Source organism: Oryctolagus cuniculus, chromosome 20 (assembly GCF_964237555.1).
Source record: "Oryctolagus cuniculus chromosome 20, mOryCun1.1, whole genome shotgun sequence".
NCBI lineage: Eukaryota > Metazoa > Chordata > Mammalia > Lagomorpha > Leporidae > Oryctolagus > Oryctolagus cuniculus.
This window is the reverse complement of record NC_091451.1, coordinates 36,463,493-36,490,591: the sequence shown is the minus strand read 5'-3', so window position 1 is coordinate 36,490,591 and position 27,099 is coordinate 36,463,493. Positions and strand designations below refer to the sequence as shown.

Here is a 27,099-nt window from a genome sequence, read left to right as displayed (position 1 = left end):
TGATATTTATTGGCTCATTTGGGATGCCTTAAGCCAGTAAACAAGATTAAGGTCAAATGATTTCACATTCACATATTTTCCTACATGAGAAAAATTATAAGCAAATGGTTATAAGCCAGCTAAATGAGGCATCCCTTACCATGTTTTGAAATGTAGATGCACATACATATATAACCTTAAGTCTGTGTGCAGCCTGATGTGTACAGCAGATTTAAATATATGTATATATGTATAGTGACCTAGTATGCATTCCTAGCTTTGGTCATGAGGTCATAGAAGGCCGAATATCCCAGTAGTAATAAGCATACTTGGCATCCAGATTTGTATTCTAATACCATTTTCTTTTTATTTTTTATTTTTTTGACAGGCAGAGTTAGACAGTGAGAGAGAGAGAGAGACAGAGAGAGAGAGTTATAGACAAGAGAGACAGAGAGAAAGGTCTTCCTTCCGTTGGTTCACTCCCCTAATGGCCACTACGGCCGGTGCGCTGCTGATCCGAAGCCAGGAGCCGGTGCTTCCTCCAGGTCTCCCATGCGGGTGCAGGGATGCAAGCTCTCGGGCCATCCTCCTCTGCCCTCCCAGGCCACAGCAGAGAGCTGGACTGGAAGAGGAGCAACCAGGACTAGAACCCAACGCCCCAACTGGGACTAGAACCCGGGATGCTGGCGCTGCAGGCGGAGGATTAGCCTAGTGAGCCATGGCACCGGCTTACTATTTTATTTTATTTTATTTTATTTTATTTTATTTTATTTTTTATTTTTGACAGGCAGAGTGGACAGTGAGAGAGAGAGACAGAGAGAAAGGTCTTCCTTTTGCCGTTGGTTCACCCTCCAATGGCCGCCATGGTTGGCGCGCTGCACCCAGCGCACCGCGCTGATCCGATGGCAGGAGCCAGGTGCTTCTCCTGGTCTCCCATGGGGTGCAGGGCCCAAGCACTTGGGCCATCCTCCACTGCACTCCCTGGCCACAGCAGAGAGCTGGCCTGGAAGAGGGGCAACCGGGACAGAATCCGGCACCCCGACCGGGACTAGAGCCCGGTGTGCCGGCGCCACAAGGCGGAGGATTAGCCTAGTGAGCCGCAGCGCCGGCCTACTATTTCCTTTTAAAAGAAATTAAGAATACTTGCAAGAGAACTCGGGGACTTGTTCAACAGAAGAAAAGAAAGGGGGCAGACATGTTAGGGCAGTGAAGCCAGCTTGAAGGGACTTCCATGGACAGAATCTGGGACAGTTTGTACCCTAAGATAATTAAGGACAGGAATGAATTTTAAACTGGTGAAAATGTAGCAATCTGAGTGGACTAGTAGACAGATGGGTAGGTAGGTAGTAGGTTAGTAGATAGATAACTGGGGAGAAGGGAGGGGTCTTCGCCATGGTACAGTGTTGACTGATAAACTGATGTGTGCACCAATAGAGGATGAAGACCCCAGGAAGCAGAGACTGTTTGTGGTGATGGTGAGTGGTCCTCTTGACTCCTGGACCTGTGGATGCTGGCTCTAGGAGAAAAATAGCACCATTTATTGGATGCCCATCCAGAGCATATACAGTCTCCTGGTGAACCACCTTGCCACATCCCTGCAAGGTATTGGCAGCTCGCTGGTACTGTCGTTGAGTCTTCCCAAGGCCATTCCACAGTTCTGTCGATCCAGCTGCTTCAGAGTGGTGGAGAGCAAGTTACCAGGCGAGAACAAGTTAAGACCAGTGAATTCCCGGAGCAGGGGCTCACTGCCATACATTTCCTGGGAAGTGAATTCCTTGATCTCAGGCAGTGCTATGTGGAGTACCATGACAGTAGATAAGGCAATCTGTAACGCCATGGCTGGTAGTTTTGGCAGAAGCATGGTGTGTAGAGAAGGCAGATCTGTACCAGAATAAATGTCTGTTACAGCAAAAACAAAACATCGCCCCTTCCGTGATGTAAGCAGTCCATTGTTATCAAACTGGCACTCGCTGGCTGGCTTATCGCTCTGGGCAGTGGTGCCATATCAAGACTCAGCGTTGGTGTCTGCTGCTGGCAGATTGGGCACTTGGTATCAGCTGTTGCCAGGTCAGCTGTCGTAAGCCGAAGTCCATGTTGCTGAGCCCATGCAAAAACTCCATCGTTAACCACCACGGCCACTTCATTCATGAGCCCATTGGGCGGTGGCAAGGATGGCTAGGGGAAGAGGTTGAGTGGTGTCCGCAGAATAGGTTGTCCCATCTACTTCGCTGTGAAAACCCTTCTCTGCAGAGGTCACCCTCTGATGGGCATTGACATGAGTCATAAATATTTCTGTGTTCATTTTTTTGGGTGCTTATTTAGAAAGCCTTAGCCACACACCTCTTCCCCAGACTGCTAGCCATCCAGTTTTCCAGTTATGTTCCTTCCAAGTCCCTGATCATCCAGCCACACTACTGGCTGTGGCCTCTGAGTTGGGGTGCAATCCCACGTCTGGTCTCTTCTGCTTCCAAGCAAAGTGAAAAGCCAGCTGCACTGCTCAGATTCTGCCCACCGTGCCCTTCTGCAGTGTCCTTCAGGGATGTCCCAGGCAGTGGCTGTAGTGCTGCTGCGGTCCACTTAGGTGTAGCCCCTGCATGTCACCTGGGGGCCATCATGAGCCCGTTTCCCGAGTTTCGTCTTCTGTGTCAGCTGAGTGTGAGGAGCTCTGCCTGAGGCCCTCGGTGCAGGCTGGTCTCAGAGGGAAGGCAGCATTGCAGAAGGCGAGACCGTGGGCATTTGCGCTACTTCCTCACACAGCTTTGCCCTCAGGGCCTGCTTGACCGTCTTGTATATCCCACTTCCATTTGGTGATAGAATGCTGCTGTGCATGCCCGACTTTGTAGAGGGGACTCTGCTTTCCTTGAAGGTCAGTGATTTAAATATTAATCTCATCCAGAGAGCTCACAGAAACACCTAGAACAACGTTTTGCCAGGTTTCTGGGCACCCTAGATCTGAAAAAAAAAATTATACATGTGTGAGTGTGTGAGTGTGAGTGTGTGTGTGTGTGTGTGTGTGTATGTAAGAGAAAACAAATGTGACAGAATGTTAAAAATTACTGATTGCAAATGAAGGTTTTTTTGGTTATGAATTAATCAAAAAGATTATAATATGAAAATTGCCTATTATTCTTTCAACATTGGATTTTAAAACCGTTTTAAAAGTACATTAAAGAAATTAACCAGTGTACTAGAATTGTGTTTGAGGCCCCAGAGATCTGTGCCTTTTTATATGGCTACTTAATTGTGTTGCTACCCCTGTGATGACACTGGCAGCACTGACTGCCTAACTTCAGGGGCGTGGGCTGCTGCACTTCACGTTTACAGTGAGACAAGGAGGGACACTGGGGAGCTGACCTCTCCAGTGCCTCGGGTGCCTCCTGACCCCGCATCGACTTTTCTTATAAAATCACCGAAGCTGGGTCAGAGCACAGTTGCAGCTGAGAAAGCAAACTTAAAGCCTGAGGTAGGAGAGGACAGATGGGACAAGACGGGATGAGTCTCCTTTCCTGGTCCCCAGGTCCCCCAGTGTTAGATTGCGTAGTTCTCTGGGAGTTAAAAATTTACATTTTTAAAACAGGATTATTCTTGGAAATTGAGTTGGCAGTAACCTTATGAAAGTTTATAGCTGTAAGCATAAATTAATACACACTGATATGTGATTCGAGGCTCTGCGTTGTTGTGCCAGTAGAAACCGAAGTGGCACTACTAGCAGCGTGCAGTCTGGGAAACAGAGAAGAGGAAGGGTGTTGACGAAGTGCTTCCGCACGGTGGGATTCCGTGGGGAGGTGACAGTGGCATTGCAGGGAGATGAGGGTGTCACTTAGGAGGAACAGAGTGCTGCTGCATTTTCTTCAGCAAGTTGAAATCCCGGCCCTGGGAATGCTGCTCTGCACTGTTAAAAACTCTTTTATATCTTACGTGAAAAGTGTACTTCAAAATATGCCAAAAAACATAACAATGATTTTGGTAGCGCTTTGGAAACTGGACTGTTTGCCTTGTTGTAATGATTTAATTCTTCTCTAATTGTTTGGAAGTTATTGGGTTTTTGCTTATCAAAATACTGAAGTCTGACTTGTATTTGTCAGCGGGGGAAACGCCTTAGCTGAAGGCTAAGCAGTGCGGTGTGGCGTCTGCGTGGGGCAGATCTGCTCTTTATGTCTAGATTCGGGTCCTAGGCAGGGCTGTCTTCAACCTTTGTGTCTTAGGGTTAATGATTTATAAACTGAAACTAAGGGAACTTGCTTTGGAATATAAGTCTTTTTAAAAACCTCTACAGAATCCTTTTGATTTACTATATTGCTCCCTAAATTATCTTTTTCTTCACATTTTTGTGTGTGTTCAGTTCAGTGATAAGACATGGCCAGGAAATTAAGTATTCAAATACACTGTTCACTTAAATAAAGCTATATGTTTTGCTAGTTTTCAAATAATCTGACTACAGTAACATTGTTTGGTGTCCACTGGCCATCTTCCTTTTGGATCCCCACAATTCATGTCCTTTAAGAAAGTTAATGAAGTTTATGCTCACCAAATCTACACCTGCACAAGCCTGCAAATAAAACAATGATGTGGGGGTTGGTGTTGTGGCTCAGAGGGTTAAGCCACTGTCTGTGATACCAGCATCCCATAACAGTCCCAGCTGCTGCGCTTCCAATCCAGCCCTCTGCTAATGCACACTGGACAGTGGTAGAAGATGGCCCAAGTGCTTGGGCCTCTGCCACCCACCTGGGAGACCTGGATGGTGTAACGGGCTTCTGGCTTCAGCCTGGCCAGCCCTGGTTGTTGGGGCCATTTGGGGTGTGAACCAGCAGGTAGAAGATGGATCTCTCTCTCTGCCTCTTCCTTTGTCACTCTGCCTTTCAAATAAATAAGTACATCTTAAAAAAAGGTGATGTGCTCTTAAGTAACATGCTATTAAAGACATAAAAACAACACAAGAATAATGCGTTAATAAACAAATCATGTTTCTATAAAAATGAGTAACTTGTTTTTAGATGATGTATAAGATTTATCCAAACTGCATGCATTTAAAAATAACTCTTAGAAGCTTTATATTGCTGTTTAGAAATATGGTTTTTCTAATAAGAATTTAATAAGTAAGTAAATATAAAACAGTGACAAAGAAACTCCTCCTTGAATTTGAAAATTTCTGTTATACAATATTCATGTTTTAAAAACTCTCATGTTCTTTTCTCTTTAGCTTCCTTTTTAAATTGAGGTATAATTTTTACATAGATTAAGGGTCACTCTCAGGCATACAGGGCTATGAGTGTTGATGTGCATCCAGTTTATGCACAACATTTTGAGTTTATTTTTCTTTTTTAACTTTGCAAGGTAGAGTTGGAGGGAGGGGGAGAGAGAGAGAGAGATGGAGAGAGACAGAGACAGAGAGACAGACTCCTAATTGCTTGTTTACTCCCCAAATGACTGCAATAGCTGGGGCTGGGCCAGGCAGAGTCTAGGAGCCTGGAACTCCATCCAGGTCTCTGACATGGGTGGCAGGGGCCCAAGTACTTGGGCCATCTTCCGCTGCTTTCCCAGGTTCATTAGTAGGGAGCTGGATCTGAAGTAGAGCAGCCAGGACCCAAACCCATGCTCATATGGGATACCGGCATCACAGGCGGCAGCTTAATTGGCTGTCCCGCAGTGCTGGCCCCAAAAGTTTATCTAAACTTGACTTTTATCGTTGGTACCTGGTGACCTCACAGTCACTCAAGGATTACCATTGTGAACTTTGGTGATTGCACTGTAGCCATTCAGAATGCATTTATTTTGATAACTTCCAGTGTTTTCTCCTTGTGCTTGGTAGGATGTGAATGAGAGACTAAGGAACTTATTTTCCTCCCTTGCCTTACTTAGCACCTCTGTGTAGCCATCCGCATTTCTGGTCTTGATTTTTGTGTCGGACTGTGTCCTTCTGTCTCAAGTCCTTCCTAGTCCATCTTCCACAGTGGTGCTGGTCTTTCTAAGGGGTGGAACTGATTACCTTAATCCTTTGCTTAAAACCTCCCACTGGCTCCCCAGTGCCTTTAGAAATATGTACTTTTTCAAACCAGAAACAAATTCTTGTAAGAATAAGTGTCTGCCTGGTGTCTTGCTGTGTCTTCCTTCCCCTTCCCGGATCGGCCTGTATACATTAATGGCAGATTTCCAAATGTGCTATGTTCTATGTTGTCTTTAAAAATTTTTTATTTATTCATTTTTATTTATTTGAAATGGGGAGGGAGATAAACATAGAAAGATAGATGAATAGATAGATAATGTCTCTCATCTGCTGGTTCACTCCCCAGATGTCTGCGACTGCCAGGACTGGAAACTCAGTCTGGGTCTCCCATGTGGGTGGGAGCTGAGCTGGCACCTGCTGTCTCCAGGGTGTGCGTTAGCAGGACGCTAGAACTGGGCGTGGAGCTGGAGCTCAACACAGGCACTTCAGTAGGGGTTGCAGGCATTCCAGGTAGAGTCGCAACTGCAGCCCTGTGACTGTTGTCTTGATGCTTTTTCCTTCTGACTGGTGGGGCTTTCTTCCCACTGTGCGGTCCATCAGCTGCCCAGTTTCTCCCAACCTCCAGATGCAGTGAGAGCCCTCTTAAACACTTCTAATTCTCCGTTTATCCCAGACATCTCTAAAGAGTCCTCGCTCCCTTGTCTCCTTTGGGTCCTGTGCTGCTTGGGATCAGGCATTGTGTGTTGGCACAATATTGGCTACAATTCAGGATGTTGGTTCAGTTAGTAGACTGTGGAGTCACAGGTAGAGGATTGTGAGCGCCAGAAACCTATGAAATAGGCGAGGAGAAGACAAATGTATTTCCACGGAAGTGGACGCCAGAGTTCTTTGTACCGAGGGAATTGCACTGGGGCATTTTTTTTTTTTTACAGGCAGAGTGGACAGTGAGAGAGAGAGACAGAGAGAAAGGTCTTCTTTTTGCCGTTGGTTCACCCTCCAATGGCCTCTGCGGCCGGCACGCTGCGGCCTGCGCACCGCGCTGATCCGAAGGCAGGAGCCAGGTGCTTCTCCTGGTCTCCCATGGGGTGCAGGGCCCAAGCACCTGGGCCATCCTCCACTGCCCTCCCTGGCCACAGCAGAGAGCTGGCCTGGAAGAGGGACAACCGGGACAGAATCCGGCGCCCTGACCGGAACTAGAACCCGATGTGCCGGCGCCGCAGGCAAAGGATTAGCCTATTGAGCCGCGGCGCTGGCCGGCATTTTCTTTATATCAAGTTCACATGGGGACGAGGAGTGCTGTGAGTGTGGGTGGTAGTCGGGCTCAGAAGAAACAAGGGAGACAAGAGCATGGATTTGCTGGTTTTATTCCTAATATGGAGGGCAGGGGGACAGAGAAAAGCCAGAAAAATGATGTGAAGCCAGAGATAGGAGAGAGAAAGAGCCACTTCCCCTGCGGCTGGATGGTGGAACTAGGGAGTAATTCTCCTCCTAGTCCCTGTTGAGAGCATTACTTCATTTTTGCCTGCTGTACCCCTCTTCTGGCTTTCTCTAGAGATTTTCACTGAGGTCTGGCGTGCTAAGGAGTGAGTTTTGTGTGTGTGTGTGGTTTGGGTTTTTGTTTTTTTCTTAGGAAGAAGGCCAGCAAGGACCCATGTTATGTCTGGATTGGTGCAGCATAGAAAACAGATGGTGGCGGTGGCTGTTTGGCATAGCAGTTGAGACTTCGGATGCCCGCGTCCCACATCGGAGTACCTGGTTCACATCTCAGCTCCACTTCCAGTGCAGCCTCCTGCTAACGACGCCTAGGAGGCAGGAGCTGAAGGCCCAAGTAACTGGGTCCCTGCTACCCCTGTGGGAGACCCAGATTGAAGCCTGGCCCTGCCCTGGCTGTTGTGGCTTCTGGGGGGGTGAGCCAGCAGATGGAAGATCTCTACCCTTCTTTTCCTTTTCCTTTCACATAAAATGAAAATAAATTTTTTAAATAGAAAAGAAATGCTGGTGGAGTAGCTCCAAGGGTTCTGAGGTCAGCCTTGCTCAGACCGGAGGAAACCCTGGTTGACAGCGGCAGGCTTTGGGCTTGCACAGCCGTGATGTTTAGTATCCCGGTCCATTTAGCCTAGACCGCATGGAGCTAGCAACTGGGGTGTGCACGCAACAAGAAAGGCCCCGGGAATAGACACACCAAAATGAGGGCAGCTGCTATTAGGAGCGGGGGGTTACTGCTGCACTTGTTTCCTTGTTATAGTTTGTAATACATGAAAAGTTTCAAGAAGAGGAATATATTTACAATACACAGATGCCAGAAAGGGGAAAGTGAAACTAATTATTGAGGAATAGGGAACAGGGCTGGGACTGAAACTCCTTTCTTTACCAAAAACAGGAACTTTTAAATTAATGTTTTTTTTTTTTTTTTAATTGCTGGATTAATGTCTCAGGAAAAAAATCTGTTAGGTACGGAAAACTGGACAAGTGTTTGAATCAACAAAGTTTACATTTAGAGATGGATGGTGTTCTGTAGGTGATGGTTTTGCAGTCAAGTGTGGCTTAATTATTTTAGTTTAGCAACAACCTGTAAGCTTCTGTTTTTTTAAGTTTATTTTCATCTACCTGAAAGGCAGAGAGGCAGAGATAGAAAGAGAGACATGTCTTCTATCTACTGGTTTACCCCTGAAACGCCCGCAATAGCTAGGGCTGGGCCAAGCCAGAAGCTGAGCCTCCCGTGTGGTGGCAGCCACACAAACACCTGGGCCATCACTGCGGCCTCCCAGGTGCATTAGCAGGGAGCTGGGTAGGAAGTGGAGCACCTGGGCCTTCAACTGCAGTCCAGTGTGGGATGCAGGTGTCCTGAGTGGTGGCTTAACCTGCTGTGCCACAGTGTCCACCCCACGTTAAGTTTCTATACTTTCTGGGGCTGGCGCTGTGACATAGCAGGTAAAGCCGCCACCACCTGCAGTGCTGGCATCCCATATGGGTGCTAGTTTGAGTCCTGGCTGCTTCACTTTCGATCCAGCTCTCTGCTATGGCCTGGGAAAGCAGTAGAAGAAGGCCCAAGTCCTTGGGCCCCTGCACCTATGTGGGAGACTTGGAAGAAGTTCCTGGCTCCTGGCTTCAGATCAGCACAGCTCTGGCCGTTGCAGCCAATTGGGGAGTGAACCAGTGGGTGGAAGAGCTCTCTGTCTCTCTTTCTGCCTCTCTCCTTCTCTCTCTGTGTAATTCAGACTTTCAAATAAATAAATAAATCTCCTCAGCTCTGGCTGTTGCTGCCATTTGGGGAGTGAACCATCAGATAGAAGACCTCTCGCTCTGTCTCTACCTCTCTCTCTACCTCTGTCTTTCAAATAAATAAAATAAGTCTTATAAAAGGAAAAGAAATTCAGCTGACTTTGAGAGTGGGGACCCTGCCCCGTGTGTTTTTATGATCTCAGCACCCAGGACAGATGCTCAGCGGATGCTTTCTGCGGTGTACATTGTAGTGAGTTTTGGACTCATCCTTTCCCCATCAGTCGCGTTCCTGCTCGGCTCTGATCCTCACAGCTCACAGCCCACAGCTCACTGCTCACAGCTCACAGCTCACAGCTCACTGCTCACTGCTCACAGCTCACAGCTCACTGCTCACAGCTCACTGCTCACAGCTCACTGCTCACAGCTCACAGCTCACACACAGCTCACTGCTCACAGCTCACTGCTCACAGCTCACAGCTCACACACAGCTCACTGCTCACAGCTCACTGCTCACAGCTCACAGCTCACACACAGCTCACAGCTCACAGCTCACAGCTCACAGCTCACTGCTCACAGCTCACAGCTCACAGCTCACAGCTCACAGCCCACAGCCCACAGCTCACAGCTCACAGCTCACAGCTCACAGCTCACAGCTGGTTTACTGCACTCACATCGTCTTTTAAGACGAACTTTTCCTTGTTTCTAACCACACAGCACATGACTGCCAGAGTAATTTTGCTAAAACATTATTTTCACCCTGTCAAAAACCATTATTACTTATGGATTCAATTAAAACTAATTAGTCTGCTATTCCAGGTTTTGAATCAGCTCGTTCCACATACCTATCTTACATTAAGTTTTTGCTGTTTTTCCCACATAAACTCATTATGGATAATTAGAGTGGTCCTCTTCTAATTCTCTGCTAGGAAAACGGTAATTTCCACTTAGGCCTCTGCTCCAGGTATTGATCCAGCCCCAAATTCCTGGCCATCCTCTCATTTTTGCCAGTACACATCCTCTGCTTCTTGGTTCAAGTCCCAACTCCTTGGTGAAAGACCCAACACCCATTGGTAGGTATTTGTGAATTTAAATGAGTAGATGAGGACCTATATTCTCAATGAGCTTTTCTTTCCTTTTTTTTTTTTATATATTTATTTACTTATTGAAAGGTGGAGTTAAAGAGAGGGAGAGAGGCAGAGGTAAAGAGAGAAAGAAGTCTTCTGTCTGCTGGTTCACTCCTCAAATGACTGCAACAGCCAGAGTTGAGCCAGACTGAAGTTAGGAGCCAGGAGCTTCCTCCAAGTCTCCCACATGGGTGCAGGGGCCCAGGCACTTGAGAGCCATCTTCTGTTGTTTTCCCAGGTCACTAGCATGGAACTGGATCAGAAGTGGAGCAGCCAGGACTTGAACCAGTGCCCATATGAGATGCCAGCATTGCAGATGGCAGCTTAACCCACTGCGCCACAGTGCTGGCCCCTCAATGAGCTTTTTTTGACAGGAAGAGTGGACAGTGAGAGAGAGAGACAGACAGAGAGAAAGGTCTTCCTTTTGACGTTGGTTCACCCTCCAATAGCCGCTGTAGCCGGCGCACCTCGCTGATCCGAAGCCAGGAGCCAGGTGCTTCTTCTGGTCTCCCGTGCGGGTGCAGGGCCCAAGGACCTGGGCCATCCTCTGCTGCACTCCTGGGCCATAGCAGAGAGCTGGCCTGGAAGAGGGGCAACCGGGACAGAATCTGGCGCCCCGACCGGGACTAGAACCTGGTGTGCTGGCGCCGCAGGCGGAGGATTAGCCTAGTGAGCCGCGGCGCCAGCCCAATGAGCTTTTCTAACCAGCATCTCATGATAACAATGCTGTCCTTCAGGTACCCACACTCCATGAACCTGTTTATTAAATTGTTTCTCTTATGAAATGATTAATTCATTGCATAAATTCTGGTATTTGAATGCCTTTGTAATATACTGAGAAATATATTTGAAGTGGCTCAAAAGCACTGTCTCTTTATTTGTACTTTAATTGTAAAAGTGCTTTTAAATTAAGCCTTTTCTTAGCTTTAACACAAGTGAATCATTGGATCTAATCGAATGATTTCAGCACATGCTCTATGCAATTACATTTGTGCAGCTTAGCAGAAACTATGGCAACAGAATGAAAATGCGTTTTACTGATTGTTTTCTTCCACAAGACTAGGAAGTTCCAAGTTAAACATCTCACAAGTTTAAAAAAATAGGTAGTATGCATTACATGCATTACAAATTATGTTTGATAATTGAATTGCCTAGATGGTTGGGTTAAGAAACCATTTATTGATCATAGGTTTGTGGCTGAAATCCTGATAGAGTGTGTAAAGGATTAACAGTAGTTATCACTGGGGCCAGCATTGTGGCACAACAGGTTAGGCTGTCTCAGGTAATGCCAGTCTCCCGTATCGGAGTTATGATTTGAGTCTATCACTCTGCCTTTCCAATACATAAATAAATCTTTTTTTAAAAAACAGTAGTTATAGTTGAGTTGTGGGATTATCAGAGATTTTCAAGGTCTTAATCTTTAGGCCCATGTGTTTTGTATGTTTTTGTTTTTTAAACAGTGAATCTGGATTATTCCATAACAGTAAAGTTATTTAAATCTGAGTAAGAGATAATTACTCTATTAGCCTAAATGTACTGTTGTTAAAATTCTGTTGTCATTACTTTACATCCGTTAGGATGGTTACTGTCAGAAATTAGCAGGTGTTGGGGACAGTGCAGGGAAACTGGAGCCACTCTGTGCACTGTTGGTAGGAATGTAAAATGATCCATACAGCTCTGTGACAAACAATATGGAAGTTCCTCAAAATGTGAAAATTCAGATGAACATTTGACTCAGCAATTCCATTTCCCATAAGATCTCAGCTCTTCTAAGTATTGAAAGCAGAGCCTTGAGCTGTACCGACACCCGTGTTCATGCAGCATCGTTCACAATTGCCAGTGTTTGGGAGCTACCCAGGTGTCTGCGAACAGATGGATACCTGGTGTCTGCAGGGGTGAAGTCCAGGGTTCCCTTGCTGTTGGACACTCAAGTCCTCTTTATAAACTTTGCATATAACTTATGTAATCCTGTGTATTTTAACTCATCTCTGGATTACTTTTTTTTATTTTTTATTTTTTTATTTTTTTGACAGGCAGAGTGGACAGTGAGAGAGAGAGACAGAGAGAAAGGTCTTCCTTTGCCGTTGGTTCACCCTCCAATGGCCACTGCGGCCAGCGTGTTGCGGCCGGCGCACCGCGCTGATCCGATGGCAGGAGCCAGGTACCTATCCTGGTCTCCCATGGGGTGCAGGGCCCAAGTGCTCGGGCCATCCTCCACTGCCCTCCCTGGCCACAGTAGAGAGCTGGCTTGGAAGAGGGGGCAACCGGGACAGAATCTGGTGCCCCGACCGGGACTAGAACCCGGTGTGCTGGCGCCGCAGGGCGGAGGATTAGCCTAGTGAGCCGCGGCACTGGCCTCTGGATTACTTTTAATAGTTAATACAGTGCAGGTGCTATGTAAATAGTTGTATTTTAAGGTAATAATCAGAAAAAAAGGCTGTACATGTTCAGTACAAATGTGATTTTTCCCCAAGTATTCTGTCTCTGCAGTTGTTTGTATCTGTGGGACCCGTGGATACAGAGAATCAGCAGCTCTCTTCATGTGTCTGTGATTTTGACTGTGTATCTCTTATAAATGGAATTAGACTGTGCTTGCCTTTTTGCAACTGGCTCAGTTCACTTAGCATAATGTACTTAAGAGTCATCCCTGTTTTGCATAGATCAGAATCTCCTTCCTTTTTAAGCCTGAATGATATTCCATTGTATCTGTAGGCTATACAGTAGGCCATCTGTATACCTGAACATGCCTATTCCTAGGCTTAAAAGGGAGACTGTACTAGTGAGTGAACACCAGGGGTCCTACTTCAGGCTTCTGTAACAAAACTGCCAGAGATTTTATGGTTTCAATAACAAAAATTTATTTCTTAGATTTCTGGAGACTGGGAAGTTGGAGGCCAAGGTGCTGGTAGATCCACTGCCTGGTGAGGGCCTACTTCCTGGTTTGCAGATGGCAGTTTTCTCATTGTACTCTGACATGGTAGAAAATGAAGACAGGAAGTGTGCTGTCTGGTCTGTTTTTATGAGGGCACTAATTCATTTTATCATGAGGGCTTTGCCCTCATGACCTAATTATCTCACAAAGGCCCCATCTCTAAACACCATCACATTGGAGATTGGGGTGTCAACATTTGAATTCTGGAATTACACAGACATTGACCATAGCACCGTGTCCCAAGACACGTGTCCTCCGTTCACTTAGCTAACTACCGTATGTCCGAAAGGAGAGCAGTATGGGGGAAAGGACAGTCTACCCCAAGGGGTCATGCTGTGCCAGATATTCAGGCAAAAAACCCCAGAGTCCTCGCGTGGAGCTTGCTAATCCTGATGACGCTGCCTACTGCACACGGTGTCTGTTCAGACTTCGGGACTGGTGGCTGATTAGGTCCGTGTTTCTCCTACCTTTGGGGAACCAGGAACTGGGCTGGGCAGAGGCAGGCCTGACAGAATAAAGAACCGGAGTCCCTTGTCTCCTACAACCACAGTGGACGTGAAGAACGGCAGTGGACAGTTGTGTGGGTCAGCGGGGCAGTCTTATTTCCGGTATGATCTAATTCCAGGATTTAGGTAGCCTCCTCTCTTCTGAACAGCATATTGTGGACTTCATTAAAGCATGTGAATGACTCACAAATTCTGCTTGGCTCATGCTTATTTCTCCTTTAGGGTGAAATAAAATGTGTAAATATTTTGTCTTGTTCTAATAAATGTTAGTATTGTTGCTGGGAAGTTTGGGCTTTTGTTCTTAGGGTAACAATTTAATTAAGAGAGATGTCTATTTTTATCATGCTCAAAGTTTTTAATCATGACAGTAGCATGAACATCAGAACTATTTAGACACCTGGATTCATGTTTTTCATTGCTTGGGATTCTATGTAGTATGATGTTTACCATTTCGATGTGTTTTGTCATTATAACTGAACAAATCTTTATAATTTAAACAAATACTCCCCCATGCTTCAGTACGATCCAGCTTTCTGTTGATCTGGTACTGTATTTATGGTCTTTCTTTTTTTTTTGCCTAGTGGATATAATATAAAGGAAATAATTATGGATATTTCAAGGTCTCTGAGATGGGCCTGTGTCATCTCACCTTTGCAATTTTATTTTACTTTTTTAGGTTAATTGTGAGGTCAGTGGTTGAAGTCTAAGTAGAAACCACCATTAAAATACTGACTGTTAGAAGACTTTTGCTTTTATAATTCCGAATAAAACCCACTGCTGGAGGATTCCTTTTCAAAAAGCAGCTTTAAAACCCGAGCAAGGCTGAACGCATGGCACAGCCACCTGAGAGCACTGGAGAGCGAGCAGAAGCGCACACTCCCGGGGCGCGGGGGGGGGGGGGGGGGGGTGCGGGTGCCCCCTGGAGGGGGCTGTGAGAAGTCTCTGCCTTTGCATGAGTATAGGAGACTCAATAGCGCAGGTGTGGTCTGGGACTAGGGCTGCCTCCCAAGAAACAGGGTTTGTAGTTCAAGTCCAATCTGACCTTTGCTGGTTAAAACAGTAACTTGCACTGGAGAAAAATAACGACCAAGGCTCTGCACGGGGTACCACTTCCCATGCTCAGGATGCAATGAAAAATTATCCTAGATATGAAGAATCAAGAAAATGCATCATATCCCAGGCAGGAAGAAGGTCAACCGATTGTACCCTGAGGCAATGAGGTACTGAGAAAGCCAACAGGAATTTTGGAGCTGCTCTTACAGCATCCTCAATGAAATAAAACATACTCTCAGTGACTAAAACAATAGGAGATTTTACCAGCTAAATACAAAATATTGAAAAAGGAGGTCTAGAAATGAAAAAATGCAATACTTTAAAAATAAATACTGGATGGATTTAATAGCTGAATAGAGAGGTCAGAGGGAAAAGTATGGGAACTGGAAGCTAAGGCAATAGAAATTAATGTCAAAAGCAGAGGAAATATATTGAAAACAATGAGCAGACTCTCAGGGAATCTCAGGTAGTATCAAACAGTCCAACATACGTGTAATTGGAATCACAGAAGGAGAGGCGAGAGAGGATAGAAAAATTATTTGAAAAGTTGAGGCAGAAAATCCCCAAATTTGATGAGAAACAAATTTACAGCTGGAAGATACTCAATGAATAGAGGGTAGAATAAACCAAAGAAGTCTACCCCAAGGCACACCATGGTGAAGCTGTTGAGTGCCAAGCAGTAAGAAAAAAATGAGGAGAGGGTGTTCACTTCTCAAGGCAATGTGTTCTCAGCTGGATTTCTCACTGTTGGAATACTATACTATACCATAATGTCATTTGCATAAAGTAATGTATGTTTATACAAAAAGAGAGGGATTGGAGAAATGACACATCTCTGAACAGAGGAACTGCGATCCACTTCGCGAACAGCTGACTGCTCCTCAGAAGCCAGGCAGGCCACGAGAGTGGAGGACACGTTTCAGATTCTGGACGAAATGATCCAGAACTGTGTCTCAAGGAAAAATGTCTTTCCAGGGTGAAATTGATTCTCCAGTTAGTGGTGACCATAGCATCTAAAATCACTGAGTTGTACACTTTAAAAGGGTGACCCTGGCCATTGTGACCAGCTGGGCCATGGGCGTGAAACACCAGGTGGGAGATTTTCTCCCTCTCTCTCCTCTTTCTCCTCTCCCCACCCCCATACTCCCACTCTCTCCCTGTCATTCCTCTCTCTGTAACTATGCCTTTCAAATAAAAATGATTTTTTTTTTTTTAAAAAAAGAAATAGTTCCTTGGCCAGTGCCACGGTTCCCTAGGCAAATCCTCCGCCTGTGGCGCCGGTACTCCGGGTTCTAGTCCCGGTTGGGGTAATGCATTCTGTCCCGGTTGCCCCTCTTCCAGTCCAGCTCTCTGCTGTGGCCCAGGAAGGCAGTGGAGGATGGCCCAAGTGCTTGGGCCCTGCACCCACATGGGAGACCAGGAGGAAACACCTGGCTCCTGGCTTCAGATTGGCACAGGCGCCAGCCGTAGTGGCCATTTGGGGGGTGAACCAACGGAAAAGGAAGACCTTTCTCTCTGTCTCTCTCTCTCTCTCACTAACTCTGGCTGTCAAAAAAAAAAAAAAAAAAGAAAAGAAAAGAAAGAAAGAAATAGTTCCTTACCTTTCCAATCTAGCAGCAAATAGCTAGATATGAAGAAAATATATAGTATATGGACAGAGTTTTTGGATAGCTGGGCTTTTACATGCTTAAGTAAATAAAAATTGAGTCCCAATAGAACTAGGTACATTTTTTTCAACACAACTCTTTAACAGTAGCTTAAATTGTTTTGTATATTAAAGAATTTAACATCTAAGTAGAAGAGAGCCAAGTCATTATTTCAAGAGTGATTGTCGGGCAGACCTTTGGCCTAGTGGTCCAGGTGCCTGTGTCTCACATTGGGGTGCCCAGATTTGATGACCAGCTCTGGCTCCTGGTTCATAGCTTCCTGTTAATGCAGAACCTGGGAGGCAGTGGCGATGGCTCAAGTATTTGGGTTCCTGCCACCTGTGTGGGAGATCTGGATTGAGTACCTGGCTCCTAGCTTCGGCTCAAGCTTTTAAGGGCATTTAGGGGGTGAACTAGCAGATGGGAGCTGTCTTCCTGTTTCTGTCTTTTTGCCTCTCAAATTAGTGATTTTTTAGAAAAAAGATTTACTTATTTGAAAGAGTTAGAGGGAGAGATAGATCAATTGATTGATCAACTGATCTTCCAACTGCTGGTCTACTCCTCAGATGGCCTCAATAGCTAGAGCTGGGCCGAGCCAAAGACAAGAGCCATGAGCATCTTCCAGGTCTCCCACATGGGTGGCATGGGCCCATACACTTGAGCCATCTTCTGCTTTTCCCAGGCCATTAGCAGGAAGCTGGGTCAGAAGTGGAGCAGCAAGAACACAAACTGGCACCCATATAGGATGCTGGTGTCACAGGTGACAGTTCTATCTGCTACATCACAGTGCTGGCACCAAATAATTTTTTTTAAGTTATTACTTGCAAACCTGGCTTTCAGTGTAATGTGCTTGACATACTAGAGGAAGATATGCTATTGTATGTTTACTTTAAGATACTGCCTATGTTTTCAGTATTCCTTTTTGATCTATATTGATGTCAATGAGAGCTATGTCATGTTCATTGATTTGTTCCCATTATAATCCATTATAAAATTATGCATTAACAATCAAACTTTTTTAAAATTTATTTTTGTTTATTTGAAAGGTGGGGTTAGAGAGAGAGAGAGAGAGAGAGAGAGATCTTCCATCCACTGGTTCACTCCCCAGAATGGTCACAATGGCTGGGCCTGAGCCAGGGCCAGGCTGGATCCAAGAGCCAGGATCCTCCTGCTGTGCTGTTCATGGCTGTAGAGTTTCCTTTTTTTTTGTTACAAGATGGAAAAGTTCCAGAAGTTGTTGCACAATCATACGCATATAGCCATACACTTAAAATGCTGATAATGGGAAATATTATTTATATATTTTTAACCATGATTAAAGACTTTTTGCCGGCGCCGTGGCTCAATAGGCTAATCCTCCACCTTGCGGCGCCGGCACACCGGGTTCTAGTCCCGGTTGGGGCGCCGGATTCTGTCCCGGTTGCCCCTCTTCCAGGCCAGCTCTCTGCTATGGCCAGGGAGTGCAGTGGAGGATGGCCCAGGTGCTTGGGCCCTGCACCCCATGGGAGACCAGGAAAAGCACCTGGCTCCTGGCTCCTGCCAGGATCAGCGCGGTGCGCCGGCTGCAGCGGCGGCCATTGGAGGGTGAACCAACGGCAAAAGGAAGACCTTTCTCTCTGTCTCTCTCTCTCACTGTCCACTCTGCCTGTCAAAAAAAAAAAAAAAAAAAAAAAAAAAAAAAAAAAAAAAGACTTTTTAAAACTATGAACTTAGTTAAACATTGGGAAAACATTGAAACTGCCCCTAAAACTCTGAATTCTAGAAGTTCTATTTGGGCCCAGTTTTCTTAAACTTATAGTCCCAAAGCATCAACCTATTTATGAACTCCTACTCTAGTGCTTACTGGTACTCAGCAAGCACTATAAATTCAAGTCATTTAACCCTTTCACAACCCTGTGGGGTGGTATTATTTTATTACAGACATTTTCAGATCCACAGAAAATTTGAAAGCATTGTATGTTGAACATCCTTATACTTATGCTCTAGGTTTTATAATTAACATTTTGTTGTATTTGCTTTGAGATGCATTTGTTCATACCTATATTCATCCATCAACCCCATCTTACTTGTTAATAAATTGCAGATGCCAGTACATTTTGGGGTAGGCATTTTTACTATCCCCATTTTACATTATTGGAAATTGAAATAGTGAAGTTAAGTAACATGATCAAGATCATACAATTTTTAAGTGGTAGAACTAGAATTTGGAACAAGCTTTTCCTTTTTTTTTTTTTTTTTTTTTTTTTTTTTTTTTTTGACAGAGTGGACAGTGAGAAAGAGAGACAGAGAGAAAGGTCTTCCTTTGCCGTTGGTTCACTCCCCAGTGGCCGCTGCGGCTGGTGTGCTGTGGCCGGCGCACCGTGCTGATCCGAAGCCAGGAGTCAGGTGCTTCTCCTGGTCTCCCATGTGGGTGCAGGGCGCAAGGACCTGGGCCATCCTCCACTGCACTCCTGGGCCACAGCAGGAGCTGGCCTGGAAGAGGGGCAACCGGGACAGAATCTGGCGCCCCGACCAGGACTAGAACCCAGTGTGCCGGTGCTGCAGGTGGAGGATTAGCCTATTGAGCCGCGGCATCGGCCCTTTTTTTTTTTCCTTTTAAGATTTATTTTATTTATTTGGCAGGCAGAGTGAGAGAGAGAGAGAGAGAGAGAGAGAGAGAGAGAGAATCTTTCATTCACTGGTTCACTTCCTAAATGGCCACAATGACCAGGGCTGGGCCAGATCACAGCCAGGTGCCAGGAGCTTCTTCCAGGTGTTCCATGTAGGTGCAGGGGCCCAAGCATGTGGGCCATCTACTGCTGTTTTTCCAGGCGCATTAGTAGGGAGTTGGATGGGAAGTGGAACAGCCAGGACTCAAACTGGCACTCATATGGGATAGCAGCATTGCAGGGGCAGCTCTACCTGCTGCGCCAGAACCCTGGCCCTGGATCAAGCTTTCTTAGCCGCTCCTACAGAATGCTGGTTCACATACTATTAATAGCTATTAGCATGGAAGTAATTTTGTGATGAAATAAATCTGACCAATGCAGTATCTCCATCTTGAAGATCCATGTGCATCTTTTCATAGTATAAGAGCTGAGGCTGAGGGGTAAAGAAATGAGCTGTTAGCTTAAGCTAACCATTTTCAAGTGTATTTGCCCAGAACACCGTGCATCTAACCTTTGGCCCTAACAGAACACTTGTCAACATCTTGTGAAATTCAGTGAAAAATGCTCATTTACAAGACACTGATCTTGTTTTCGACAGAATGCATTTTTGAAGAGTTCGTATTTTGAAACAGTTCTAGAGTTCATTGAGACTGGTGCTTTTATTTCAGAGCTGAGACACAGGGTGTTCAAGTGCTGAATGAAAACAAACTCCTGTCCCGGACTTAGCAGCAGGACAGGGGCTGAAAACCCAGCCTGGAGCCTGGGGACGGCACTGAGCAGATGAATGTATCTTCTAAGTCTGTCCAGTTTTCTTTTCAGTTTGTGTCTATTTACATATTAGAATTTGGGGGGCCGGCATTGTGACATAACAGGTAAAGCTGCCACCTGCGACACCAGCATCCCATGGGCACTGGTTTGTGTCCCAGCTGTGCCACTTCTGATCCAGCTCCCTGCTAATGGCCTGGGAAAAGCAGCAGAAGATGCCCCAAGTGTTTTGGGCCCCTGACACCCATGTGGGAGCCCCGGACAAAACTCCTGGCTCCTGTCTTTGGCCTGGCCCAACCCTGGTTGTTGAGCCCATCTGGGGAGTGAACCAATGGATGGAACAGCCCTCTCTCACTGTAACTCTGACTTTTAAATAAATAAGTTTTTAAAAGAATAAATGGAAGTAGAATTTTTGTTCATTTTTGTATTATGTTGGTTAGTAGAGATTCTATTAACACTTTGTGTTAAACTTTGGTATGAATGATACATAGTTCTTAAATCCTAAGAAAAAGTTCTACTGTAATGTGCAGCATACAGAAATTTCAGAAAACTTAGCTGTATTGTGTAGAAAATTATTTGGAAGTGAATCCCGATTTAGCCACCCATGTAAGGAGGTAGAACTTTGGTCCTCCAGAGCCCCTTGGTTCCTCTTCTGTTGCTGATTCCCTTACGTATTTTCCTCTCTCTCTCTCTCTCTCAGCTAATTTAACAGGACATGCAGAGAAGGTGGGGATTGAAAATTTTGAGCTCCTGAAGGTCCTGGGAACTGGAGGTGAGTCAAGTTTATTCCTATGGCAAAGGATTGATGTCCCCAGTGCAGAAATCAATGAGAAAGTCAAAAAGGGTGAGAATCGAATGGGTGAGCTGTCAAGGAACATGAACAGCCACTCATAGGAGAAATAAAAAAAAAGAATCTAAAGATTTGGCAAGGATTTAAGAAAACCAATCCTTTTTACTCTGCTGTTGGAAATGTAAATTAGTTCAAGTTTTACACAGAGCACAATACTTTAAAAATCACTAGCATTTATCAAGAGCTCATTACATGCCAAGTACTCTGTGAAGTGCTTTGTATTGATGACTTATTCAGTCTTCACTCAACTCTATTGATATTCACTGCACATCACTTACAATAATGAAGAGCTCAGGACCTCTCAGAAGTCCAGCAGCAGGGGTTTGGTTAAATGGAACATGGGCTGACATATTCTATAATCTCTGTGTAATGGGATTGAAATGATCTGTAGTTCCTAATATTTTGGAAAGCGTTCCAAATAGTAATTGTTCAAGTGGCTACAGAAGCACATGTTACAGAATGTCAACATGTATTTTTCTATGTAGAAAGATCTCTGGGCCTTACCCCTGAATGGTAGCAGTGGTGGTCTCTGGGTGGTAAGGCTATGGCTAAGCTTGGCTGTCTGGTGTGTACTTTGCCATGTCTGAGTATTTCCCAGCACTGTGCTTGCGACTTGGGGTTCAGCGCTGCCTCCCGAGCATACAGCCCGCGTGGCTGCAGATCCTCATGCTGAGACGAGCCCTGTGCTGATGTCACACTTTGCTGCCACTGTTGCTGAAAATCTTAATTCATGAACAAGGAACCTCACATTTCAAAAAAAAATGATTTCAGAGGCAAAGAGAGAGAGAGAGAGAGAGAGAGAGAGAGAGGCAGACAGAGAGAGAACCCCCATTTGTTCACAACTGCCCACAACAGTCAGGGCTTATTTAGCTGGAGCCAAAACTGGGAGCCAGAAACTCAACTCAGGTCCCCCACATGGGTGACAGGCACCCAACTACTTGAGCCACCTCCTGCTGCCCCCCAGGGTCTGCATTAGCAGGAAGCAGGAACCTGAGTAGGGACTTCAATCAGGGTACTTAGATATGGGATGCAGGCATGTTAAGCACCAGACCCCTGCCCTGACACCTCCTGTGTACCTTTTTCCCTGGCCCTGTTCTGGGCGTGTGCCTGCCCCTCCTCAGCTCTGCCCTGGCATGTGCTGCGGTCCCCACTGCTGTGAGAACAGGCTTCTCTCCTTTTCCTTCCATCAGCCGCAGTGCACAGGGTAGCTGTGAGCTCATTTCCTCCACCCTCATCAGGCCCAGGGCTCTTTACCTGGATGGGGAGGGAGAGCCTCAGAGGACAGACGATTTTCAATCCCCACCAAAGTTTAGCTTTGTGTTCTGGGGGATGCTGGTCCTGTCTTAGACTTGCAGGCCCTAACAGACCAGATGGCAGCTGTCCTTAGTAAGGGTGCCTTGCAGAATGCCAGACCTTCTCCTGGACTTCCACAATCATTCCCAGACCTTCTCCTGGACTTCCACAATCATTCCCAGACCTTTTCTCGCCTCCCCTGTGTGTGCTTAAGCTCACATGGGCCCCTGTGTTTAGGTCATTCAGTAATGAGCTTCCATGCCCGGGACTTAGCTGTCTGAGTTTTCCTTATCTCACTTAGCAGTTTAGCCCATCATGTGGAACCAGCAGCTACCAGTGGATACACCTTAAATTTATCCCTTCCAACTAGAGCATTTTGTTGTCAGGAAGAGTTTAGCGTAATTGTCAACTGGCAGAATTTACCATGCATTCTCGCCTTCGGAGCACCCACCCGCTCCCTAAGGGGCGGGGCTTTAATGTCAAACGGGCTGGGACCGTGGCACAGCGGCTTAAGCCGCCACCTGCAACACCCGCATCCCATACCTGGGAGTTGAGTTCCAACTGCTCTGCTTCTGATCCAGCTCCCTGCTGATGTGTCCTGGGAGGCAACAGATGACGGCTCAAGTGCTTGGGCCCCTGCCACTCATGTGGGAGATCTGGATGGAGTTCTGGGCTCCTGGATTTGGCCTGGCCTAGCCCTGGCTAATGCAGGCATTTGGGGAATAAACCAGTAGGTGGAAGATCTCTCCACTTCTGTCTTTCTGCCTCTCTCTGTTGCTCTGCCTTTCAAGTAGATTAAAATAAATAAAATAGAAAATAAAGTCAAAACAATGTCCTCTGTCCTACCTTTATTTCCTACTTCAAAGGCAGTATCTATTCCAAAGAGAAAGAGGTCACAGTCCTGTGGTGACTCAATTCTCTTAAAAATAGTACTTGTGACATGTTGTCAAGTTTTACCTGTCAGTTATATGCACAGGATTTGTTTTGTCTACAGGGTTTTTTGGTTAACAGTGTTACTGAGATGAAATTCACATACTGTGCAGTTCCCCTGTTAAAGTGCGAAGTCCTACAGTGCTTCAGGACGTTCACAGAGTTGTGTGACCGTCACCACAGTCAACGTTAGAACTTTCTGCTTACCTCACAAAGGAACCCTGAACCCTTTAGCTGTTGCTTCCCAGGCTACCACCCACCTGGCCCTGGACCGCCGCTCAGCTGCTTTCTCTGTGTGCATTTCCCTGTTCTGGACGGTTCCTGTGGCTGTCAGACCACAGCGGGCTTGGGCCGGCTCCTCCAGGCGCCGCGCTGCGCTCTGGGCTCATGCGTGTTGCAGTGATCGGAACGCCATTCCCTTCATGGTTGAAGAATGTTCTCACTGGGTGGATGTGCCTCATTTTTATCCATTTATCAGTTGATGGACATTTGGATTACTTCTTTTTAGCAGTTATGAATGAATGTTGCTCTGAATGTCCACGAACGATGTTTTATGTGAACATGTTTTCATTTCTCTTGGGTATATACCCTAGGAGTAAATTGCTCGTGCAAACAGCAGCTCTATATTTAATGGCTTGAGAAGCTGCCGGACTGGCCTCCAAGGAGGCTGCACCTCACACGCCCCGCCAGCCTGTACAGCCATACAGCCTGTCCTTAGGCTGTACCTCACACGCCCTGCCAGCCTGTACAGCCATACAGCCTGTCCTTAGGCTGCACCTAGTACCCCCTGCCAGCCTGTACAGCCATACAGCCTGTCTTTAGGCTGCACCTCCTACCCCCTGCCAGCCTGTACAGCCATAAGCCTGTCCTTAGGCTGCACCTCGCACGCCCTGCCAGCCTGTACAGCCATACAGCCTGTCCTTAGGCTGCACCTCCTACCCCCTGCCAGCCTGTACAGCCATACAGCCTGTCCTTAGGCTGTACCTCATACCCCCTGCCAGCCTGTACAGCCGTACAGCCTGTCCTTAGGCTGCACCTCGCACGCCCTGCTAGCCTGTACAGCCGTACAGCCTGTCCTTAGGCTGCACCTCGTACCCCCTGCCAGCCTGTACAGCCGTACAGCCTGTCCTTAGGCTGCACCTCGCACGCCCTGCCAGCCTGTACAGCCATACAGCCTGTCCTTAGGCTGCACCTCACACGCCCTGCCAGCCTGTACAGCCATACAGCCTGTCCTTAGGCTGCACCTCCTACCCCCTGCCAGCCTGTGCAGCCATACAGCCTGTCCTTAGGCTGCACCTCGCATGCCCTGCCAGCAGTACACGAGGCTTCTGCTTTCCCCTTGGCCTCCTCAGTGCTCCTTGTCTCTTTTGTTTGTTGTCGGACGACTACTGGATATGAAATCACTTAGTTTGTAAGGATGAAATTCAATAAAACCTATTGTTGTCTGGCTTAAACGATTACATCGCTCCGGCTGGCTCACTGATTTTCTGTTTTCAGAATGTTCACATGAAGTCATGTACACTTTTAAATATTTTGAATGCTACCTTACATAACTTCCCTCTTAAATGTATTCCCATTGTAAGGAATCCTTGAGGTAAGAATGAACTTCTTGTCCCCCTCTTTTACTACAGGTTTGGTGATGGAAAAATATTACTTGGATAAATTTAAATTATAATCAGTGTTGCCTGGAGTGTTTTAGGGTCTTGATGTTTTCAGAGTCTGCCAGACAAGTTAGAATTCTAGTACCAGAGAGGCCTGCAACCCTGCCCAGCAGGAAATGAAGGGGAGCTGGACACAGGTGTTTGCAGGATGCCTCTTGAGGAGTGCTTTTACCTGGTGGACAGCCTGAAGCCTCGTGTGAGTCCCTGACTGGGGTCCTGCACACAGGAAACTTCTTTATACTGGCAGATGCCCTTGGGGTCCTTGCCTGAGCCAGGTCCAGTTAGGCCTGCTCGACCACCCCTGTGGTGCTGAGAGCCTGACCTTGTGTTCTCCCTGTCTCCTGGGAGAACCTGGCCTGGGGAGCCCCTAATTCTTCCGCTGGAGGGTACAAATGGACACTGAGGTGACGTAGAATTATAAAAACCCATCACACGTGGCTTGTTTCTTTCCAATCAGAATTTATCTATCATTCAGTATTATAAGTCACCAGGAAGGCAGGATTTGGATAATCAGGCATGTTCTTAATGGGTAGATTTTCAGGAATAATGCCTTATACATTGTAATGTTTCTCTAAATATTGTTGAATCAATAAAGGAAGGAAGTAGTGAGTTCACTTATCCTATATAGTTAAAGGATTTCTGTAAACGATTTCTGTAAAGATCCTTGACTATTTGAAAGCTAATTGATATTTTTTATTTGCAATATTTTGTCTTCCTGTGTTCTAGAGTTTAGAGCTTACATTCTTTTCCATAGAGATATTGTCTGCTTTCATACTATTTTACCAAAAGTAAAAACTTAGTGAAAATATTAACACATTCAAATGAAATTATTTATATATTTTACCTCTACTTTTAATTAAATCAGTAGTGCCAGTTTTATTCTTTTTTTTATTTGTTTAAAGACTTATTTATTTGAAAGGCAAGGTGAGAGAGAGAGAGGGAGGGAGGGAGGGAGGGAGGGAGGGAGGGGGAGGGAGGGAGGGAGGAAAGAGGAGAGAGATATCATCCATCTGCTGGTTCACTCCCTAGCTGGCCTCAATGGCAAGAGCTGGGCCCAAGCCAGAGCCAGAGCCAGGAGCCAGGAGCTAGGAGTTTCATCCAGGTCTCCCATGTGGGTAGCAGGAGCCCAAGCACTTGGGCCATCTTCTGCTGCTTTTCCCAGGCCATTAACAGAGAACTGGATCAGAGTGGAACCCATATGGAATGCTGGCATTGCAGGCTTTATATCCACTATGCCACCCTGTCGGCCCCCCCAGTTTTATTCTCAAAATAGATTTTCAGTCATTATTTTGTAAAAGCAAGTTTTTTTTAAAAAATATTTATTTAGTTACATGAAAGGTAGAGAGAGAGAAATCTTCCATCCTGTGGTTCACTCCCCACATGTCTGCAGTGGTCGAGGCTTGTGTTGACCAAATGCAGGACCTAGAACTTCATCTGGTCTCCCATTTGGGTGGCAGGGGCCTGAGTGCTTGGGCCATTACCTGCTGCTTTCTTGGGGAGCAGATAAGAAGCAGGGAAGCCAGGATTTGAACCTGCACTCATATGGGATACCTGCATTGAAGGTAGTGGCTTAACTCCTTGCACCACAATGCAGGTCCCAAGAAAATAAGCTTTAAGAACTTAGACGGTGATTATGTTTTATTTCAAACGTGGTTGGAGTGAAGCAGCATTTATTGCTTAGTGATAGACAGCTTCTTTCTAGCAAAATAGAATGTCTACTGAACATCTCAAGCATGCTTTGTGATATTAATTTTCATCTCTGAATTTTAATATATGTAGCAAGAACCATGCAACTAAAACTGGTTCTTGATATGTTAACTTTTTATGTTGTGGTATATTCCAAGTGCAGAAGAAATAAAATAAAAAGAATATTTTCCTTTTCTGAGTAGATGACAACTTAGATAATCATTCTGGAAAACCAGTTTCATTCTTAAGCCCCTAAAGTATAATACCTTTTATTTATTTATTTTTAAAGACTTATTTATTTATTGAGAAATCAGTTACACACACAGAGGGAGAGACATCTTTCATCTACTGGTTCACTCTCCAGATGGCCATGAGCTTCATCCAGGTCTCCCACATAGGTGGCAAGGGCCCAAACATTTGGGCCATTTTCCGTTGCTTTTCCCAGGCCATCAGCAGAGAGCTAGATTGGAGCTGGAACAGCCGGGAATTGAACTGGTGCCCATATGAGTTGCCAGCATTGTAGGCCATGGCTTTTACCCTCTACACCATAACACTGGCCTAGTAAAATACCTTTTAAAAACTCTACTCACTGCATGGATCGGCTAGCAAGAATTAAGGAAAAACCTCAGAGTCAAAAAAGAAGGCAGAGATTTTGCCAGGGAAAGCCACCAGTGACTTGTGAACCCCTTCTTAGAGCTCCATTGCCCTGCTTGTTGTGGGAGTCTGCATCTAGGCTCCATGAGGTGGAGGGGGCTGCTTCTTAGTAAAAGGCAAAATTAGAAAAGAAACCCAGCCTGCACAGGGGACAGGGAGGAAACTTGTGGCTCAGCTTTGGTTCTGGGTGAACACAACACAAATAA

The 27,099-nt window shown here is 45.9% G+C and overlaps 1 protein-coding gene across 3 annotated transcripts in view; it reads left to right on the top strand.

The window, feature by feature from the left end:
* RPS6KA5 (ribosomal protein S6 kinase A5) overlaps positions 1–27,099 on the top strand; it is a 174,128-nt gene that overhangs the window by 37,006 nt on the left and 110,023 nt on the right. Inside the window, exons 1-2 of one of the 3 annotated variants that reach the window (XM_051826134.2) lie at positions 19,786–20,175; positions 20,520–20,591. The exons of 1 other annotated variant lie outside the window; for it this stretch is intronic. In XM_051826134.2, coding sequence (XP_051682094.1) covers positions 20,151–20,175; positions 20,520–20,591 — 97 coding nt within the window. In that variant the 5' untranslated portion in view covers positions 19,786–20,150. Of the gene's footprint in view, positions 1–19,785; positions 20,176–20,519; positions 20,592–27,099 lie in introns of those variants that run through there. One more of the 3 variants, XM_002719601.5, reaches the window with a different exon arrangement.